This window comes from Peromyscus leucopus, chromosome 20 (assembly GCF_004664715.2).
Source record: "Peromyscus leucopus breed LL Stock chromosome 20, UCI_PerLeu_2.1, whole genome shotgun sequence".
Taxonomy (NCBI): Eukaryota; Metazoa; Chordata; class Mammalia; order Rodentia; family Cricetidae; genus Peromyscus; species Peromyscus leucopus.
This window is the reverse complement of record NC_051080.1, coordinates 41,246,502-41,252,887: the sequence shown is the minus strand read 5'-3', so window position 1 is coordinate 41,252,887 and position 6,386 is coordinate 41,246,502. Positions and strand designations below refer to the sequence as shown.

The window sequence follows — 6,386 nt, the reverse complement described above, 5'->3', positions numbered from 1 at the left end:
ATGGGCAGTATGTAGGACATTGATAGGTGCTATGGAAAACAAACAAACAATTAGAAATAGAAAGATTTGAGAATTTCAAATATGATGGCATTGAGAGTGAGAAATTTAAGTGAAAGGGGGCCCAGACCACATGTGGGGTAAGGAGCATTTTAAAGTAGTAGGAAGGACCAGCACAGAAGTTTTGAGCCTGGAGACCAGAGTGAAACCAGAGTCGTCGTACAGGGTAGCAGACAGACAGACAGAGGTGAGACTTGTGTTGGAGCTGGAGCCTTGCAGGCATCTGCCTGCCCTTTGGGAAACTTAGAACTCACCTGTATTGAGTTGGTTTAAACTAGGGCCTGTCTGTGTCAGAGTAATGCCCCCTTACCACATCTTCTACACTTGAATTTTTATGTGCATAAATGCCACCTGAGAACTTGTTAACATTTAGCTTCTGATCTGGTAGTTCTGCACCTTGAAGCAAGCTTCCAGATGTTGCCCAACTGCTGATCCACAAAGACACTGAATGATAAAAGCAAGGAAGGGTTGAACCCCTAGAGGCCTGTGGGCTCACTTCTCTGTTACTGCTGCAAGAGCTTTGCTGCATTTGGACCTGGAAGATCCACTCAGGTTTCTCTTCACACATCCATGCTGGCCATGGGTTCCCTCACTACTCGTGGTCCTGTAATCTGGCTATAGGATCTGGGACTCCTCCAGAAATGCCAGTCAGATTGGCTGCTTTTCTGCTGGCTGTGGAAAGTTCCCAGGGCCTCCTCACTGCTCCTAGAAACCCTCTGCCTCGGAATCTCACCCGGAAATCCTTCTACACTTCTAGAGTGATATTTTCATTTTACATGTGTCCTATTCCAATGACAGCAGCTTGGACTTGGGGCCTTTACTTCTGGCTCTGGACTGGGATCCACAGTGCAACTCTATGTAGGTCTGAGGCAGCTGGAGAACTTGGGCCCGGGCAGAAGAGTCTGGGGTCTGCTCACTGCCTTTCTTAGGAGCCAGCACAGTCACGTGCAAAGGGCCAACAGATCGTGATAGCATAGGTAATGCAGTCAGAGAAGCCACGGCCTCCTCTCTACCTGTGGAATCTCCAGAATGTTCCTTTGTCTCCTTCCCCCTCCTCGCCTCCTCCTCCTCTTCCTCCTCTTCACTAAGGACGGAACTTCCCACACACTATGCAAGTGTCTTACCACTGAATTGTCATGCCAGCCCTTCAGCTGCAGTTTTATCAAAAAGCTGGGAATAATAACAATACCTCCTTCATGAACAGAGATAATGCAAAAAAGTATTCAGCAAAGTGCCTTGTGTGTATGATTATACAATACTAGCTGCTCTTACTTCTTGTTCTTTCTAAATCATTCTAGATCAGCATTATGGCACCTGCCTACACATTCCCTAGAGTTAAGTTGCTGGGGCAAATCTCACAGTGGAATAATTATGTGATGAGACAGAAATGTTGATAACTGAAGAGGAAGAGTAGAAAACTGATGATGGTGACTGGTGGTAGTTATCTTCAAGATAACTTCAAGATAGCTGTGTCTTATGAGCCCCTGGGGACACGCTTGCGATCAATGGTAGGAGATGAATCAGCAAGACAACCAAGGTCAACTGCAGGTGGAAACTGACTTTCTAACAGCAAAAGAAGATTAAGGGGGTGCGGCGCGTGAGGGGTGGGCTGGTGCGCAGCCGCTGCAGCGGAGCCAATCACCGGGAGCAGCGGGTCCTGCCGTGTTGACGTCACGGTTGCCATGGAGAGGCCGGCTCGGTAGAGACCCTGGGCTGACGGAGCTTTGAAGCGGTGTCCGCCCGCACCATGAGCGGCCGGAGTAGGGGTCGAAGGTCTTCCCGCGCCAAAGGCCGGGGCAAAGGCCGGGCCAGAGCCCGGGTCCGTGCCGCCGAGGACGAGGCCTGGCGCGACGCGAAGTCTCCCCAGGACCCGCAGCTGGAGGAGGACGCCGCGGCCGCGCAGGTGCAGGCCGACGCTGCTTCCGGAGGCTCGGAACCAGCCGAGCGCGGGGACGATGCGGCCTGCCGCGTCCCGCTGGACTGCGGCCTGGCGATGCGGGCTCGGGCTGCAGACGAGCGCGGGCTGGGGGCCACTGACCCAGCCCTGGAATTGGCCGCATCCCTCGCCGAGCGCCTGGCCACCGACACCGGCTTCGTTGGAACCGTGGGAGCCTTGGCGAGGCTGCGACACCGCACCCGCGTTGGAAATCGGCGAGTTCCCGGGAGGAGGGCCCCAGACGCTCGGAGCGCCGCGGGGAGGAGACCTCAGGCCACAGTCAGTGGGAAGCCAAAGATGGGCTCTGTGGGGCCATGCTGCGGGGTCACTGTCCCAGGGGGGGAGGAAAGGAAGGTGGCAGAGAAGCATGCTGGGTCAGGGTCCTTCGCGATGATAGGCAGCATGGATACCCTGGAGACGGTCCAGCTAAAGCTGGAGACCATGAATGCACAGGCCGACAGGGCCTATCTCAGGCTCTCCCGCAAGTTCGGCCAGCTGCGCCTTCACCATTTAGAGCGCAGGAACCTCCTTATCGAGAGCATCCCCGGCTTCTGGGGGAAAGCTTTTGAGAACCATCCTCAGCTGTCATCTTTTCTGAATACCAAAGATAAGGAGGTATTGACCTACATGAACAGACTGGAGGTGGAAGAGCTTGGCCTCGCTAGATTGGGCCACAAAATCAAGTTCTACTTTGCCCCAAACCCCTATTTCCAAAATAAGGTGCTCGTCAAGGAATATGGATGTGGGCCCTCCGGTCAAGTGGTGTCTCGCTCAGCTCCAATCCAGTGGCTCCCAGGTCATGATCTACAGTCTCTAAGCAAGGAAAGCCCAGAAAATAATGGTAGCTTCTTTGGGTGGTTTTCAAATCACGGCTCTATTGAGTCTGACAAGATCCTTGAGATAATCAACGAGGACCTGTGGCCCAATCCTCTGCAGTACTACCTGGTCGATGAAGAAGCCCCTGGGGAGAAAGGCAAGGAAGAAAGGCCAGGCCCAGCAAAACAGCCCGTGGAGACGGCCGCACCTGGGGCGAAGCAGTCCAACTGATGCTGCATGGATCTCCCCACTACCTCCTGATGGACCTGTTAGGCTGCACGTGGGGCTGGTTGTCTGCCTTCTGTGGATGCCATCTTATGTACACGGCAGCCGCTTTGGACTGATCTTCAAGAATGTGGAATTGGTGATCATGTTCTTTGCTTCCCCATGGCCTCACCTTGTCACAGTAGTGACACATGTTGTGTGATCTCACTCTCACTGCTTGCATATTAAGCACTAAGATGTATGCAGCTTTACACTATCCAGTCCCTGTTATTAGCTCTGGCCCTTCCCACCTGTCTTTCTGGTGGACATTCCGAGTCATCGTCCAGATGGATACTCAAGCTATGTTACTTCGTGGCCAGTCAGCTGGGCTTCCTCTTCATTTTAGCCATGCATGTTATCAATGGCAAGGTTTTCTGTTGCCTTCACAAAACGAAGCCAGTGCACATGGCATTGGCCATCCGCCAGATTTTATTGTTCTGTGGGTCTGGGGACAACAACCAAGGCTCTTCCTGTTTTGTTTCCAGCTTCAGCCTAGGGTCCAGCAGACTACTGGGTGTGGATGAGGTCAAGGGCAAACAGGAGTAACTTCTGTGTTCTTCACATCTCTTCTTGCCTCTGGGCCAGTCTATTAGTGAACCTTCATCCAAGTCTGGCCATGCCTGATTGTAGTCAGTCTGTTGACTGTTGGCTCCAATTGACTTGTTCATGAAAGACCTCAAGAACCCGCCTATGGACCCAGGCATCCTCAGAAGTGCATGAGCTACAAACCTACCCTCTACAGATTTTAGGAACCCTCCTGGTGGGCCGCCTGGTATTTGTAAACATATGCTTGTTGCTATCATATTGTGAGTCTTGAGGAGGGTAAGGCTGTGGGCCACAGCCTTATCAACTAGGTATCTGTATCAGCTCTCCTTGTTCCTTGCTGAGGTGGGACAAGAGTACTTCAGTGGGATGCTGAGGAAGACAGATTTTTCATTTGTATGCCTGTGTTTGCTTCACACCTCCATGCAACTAGTCCACTTCCCTGCCTACCTACCCCGTCCTTCCTACTCTCCTCCTTGTCCCCCACCCCACCCCTTGCCTCCTACCTTTAAAATAGCATCAGCTCAGACAAAGAAATTCATCATCCAGGCTTTTCTGTATACAGCTAGGGAGGTAGATAGGGCTTCCTGTGCACACGCATGTAGTAGGCTGAGATAGGGGGAAAAAAAGAAAAAAACAAAAACCAGAAGGCCTCAAGAGGGTCTCTGGTTAGACCTGGGCCTGACTCCTGTATTCATTCTGTAGTTCTAAAGTTGTACGCATCTGCTAGGGTGCCCCTAAGGCAGCAGTGTTGTGGACTCTAGTTTTGTCTTCTGTGTTCCTTTAAAGACCCAGAGGCTTCGTTCTGTCTCCGGTGGTAGCCTGTGCAACTGGGTCCTCAACCCCAGCTTCCCTTGCTTCTTAGCCCAAATACACTCACTATGGGGGGATCCCAGGCTGTTCTTAGGGACAGGCATGGGCAGGGCCTGTTCTAGATGTTTCTAGTGAGTGTGCAGGCAGAGCTGGGCCCTCTCTGCCCAGGCTTGCCTGTGTCCTGACTTGCCTTCCCTGGAAAGTAGAACTCTCTAAACCAGTCTTTCTCCAGACCCACATTCGGCTATGAAAGACTTCATCCTAACCTCTGTGAGGGGGTCCTTGACTCAGTGGTAAGGGGATGATAGGCAGGGGAATCACAGCAAGAGAACATTGAATAGGTATGAGCCTGGTATTGAGTGGATCAGTAAAAACTTGACAGAAATGGCTTATGAAGCTACAGAGTGTGATCCTATCGCTCAGTGATGAAGGTGACAGGAGAGACCTTACTCAGGGTTGGGAAGGGAGAATTAAAGGGGTTGTTGATAAACATACCTGGGCAAGGATGGATCCAGAGTTCTGGACAGTCTTTATCATCATTAGTGGATTTTTTTTTTGTAATCATAGAAACAAACCAAAAGCAATGTTACTGTGTTGGATGTTTTCTGTTCTAGGTGCAGCTTTGTGTGTGTGGAAGATTGTGCTATATGCTGTGTATCTGGCCTCAAAGTAAAATCTTATAACTTTTTGTAGTTTTGCCTAATGAGGGAAATAGTTTTGCTTTAAAATAATATTTGCTCTTCATTGTGTAAATTCACACAAACAGGAGCAGTGGAGGTGGTTCTTGGACCCTGTGTGCCGTCTACCATCATCGGCCACGAGCAACCGAATTTCATCCGTAGCGCCTCTTCCTGCTGCATTGTTTATCAAAAGTCCAAGGTACTGTTGCCGATGCAGTCAGATGTACTTTGGGAGATTGGGGCTCTTATGTTGATAGTTGTGGGGTACACTCTAATGATCACAGCAAGTCGACTTCTGTATCATTTTGTGTAAATTAATGATTTCTCAGAAGTGGGCCTTATAAATGAGTCTTCATAATTGTGAAACTCAAGGAGTGATGATGAGGATATTCTACTCTCCCCCACATCCACAAAAGAAGAGGCCATTCTGCTATAAATCTGTCTAAGATCCTGATGTAAGATACCTTTCACAATATCAGTCTTTTCTCCTGTGTTACATAGAGACTTTTATGGACTGTTAGGGTTGCTGTATTCTGTGAAAATAATCTCTCCAACTTAATCTTTCACTGGTTGTTGTAGTTGATATTTCATACCCTGGTAATAATGCGATTATTTCCCTGTTACTAAGCAGCATAAATACTTGCAAGTGTGCATGTTTGGTGGAAAAATAATAATAAAAATTCTTGTGTTGCTGTTTTGTTTCACATTGCAGAATTATAACGGGAGGGGTTATTAGACAGGCTGAGCAGAAGTGAGGAGTGGTATTCACTGGCCTAGGTTAGTGGGTCCCAGGCCTCAGGCCTCCTGACTGATTACACAAGAACACACGAAATCCTGCTTCTTAGGCCCTTCCTCTGGCATTTTGTGTGGCTCTGGAGGAAGTCAACTAGTCTTGTTTATAATGAGTATTCCAGATACTTCTCGTGGGAATTCAGTGTTTCTAGCATCTTGTAGTGAATTTGAATTATGTGGAGCATCCTGCTCAGTGGATTTTGATTTAGTAGTCAGGCAGAGCCGGGACTCTGTAACAAGCTTCCAGGTGATGAATTGTTGGTGACATTCGGACTACACTTTGAGTTACAACTGAAGTGACCTTAGAGGCCCTTTAAAGAACTAATAAAAAAATGAGAAAAAAATGTTTTTTAAAAAAGCCCTTAAAACTAGAGTAATGGTGTTCAACCCCGGTTGCATGTTAGAATTAACTGGAAAGTTAAAAACAAACAAACAAACAAACAAAAAATCTGCCCTAGCTTCACACAATGATCACCTAAGTCAAA

General features: G+C 49.1%; 1 protein-coding gene across 1 annotated transcript; it reads left to right on the top strand.

Annotated features, from left to right (window-relative positions):
- The first annotated feature begins 1,713 nt into the window (after window positions 1-1,713).
- On the top strand, window positions 1,714-5,813 carry Tspyl5 (TSPY like 5). The gene is made up of 2 exons (XM_028893765.2): window positions 1,714-3,845; window positions 5,196-5,813. Exon 1 carries the CDS (start codon window positions 1,805-1,807, stop codon window positions 3,038-3,040), a length of 1,236 nt encoding a protein of 411 aa, XP_028749598.1. The 5' UTR covers window positions 1,714-1,804; the 3' UTR covers window positions 3,041-3,845; window positions 5,196-5,813.
- Window positions 5,814-6,386: the final 573 nt, after the last annotated feature.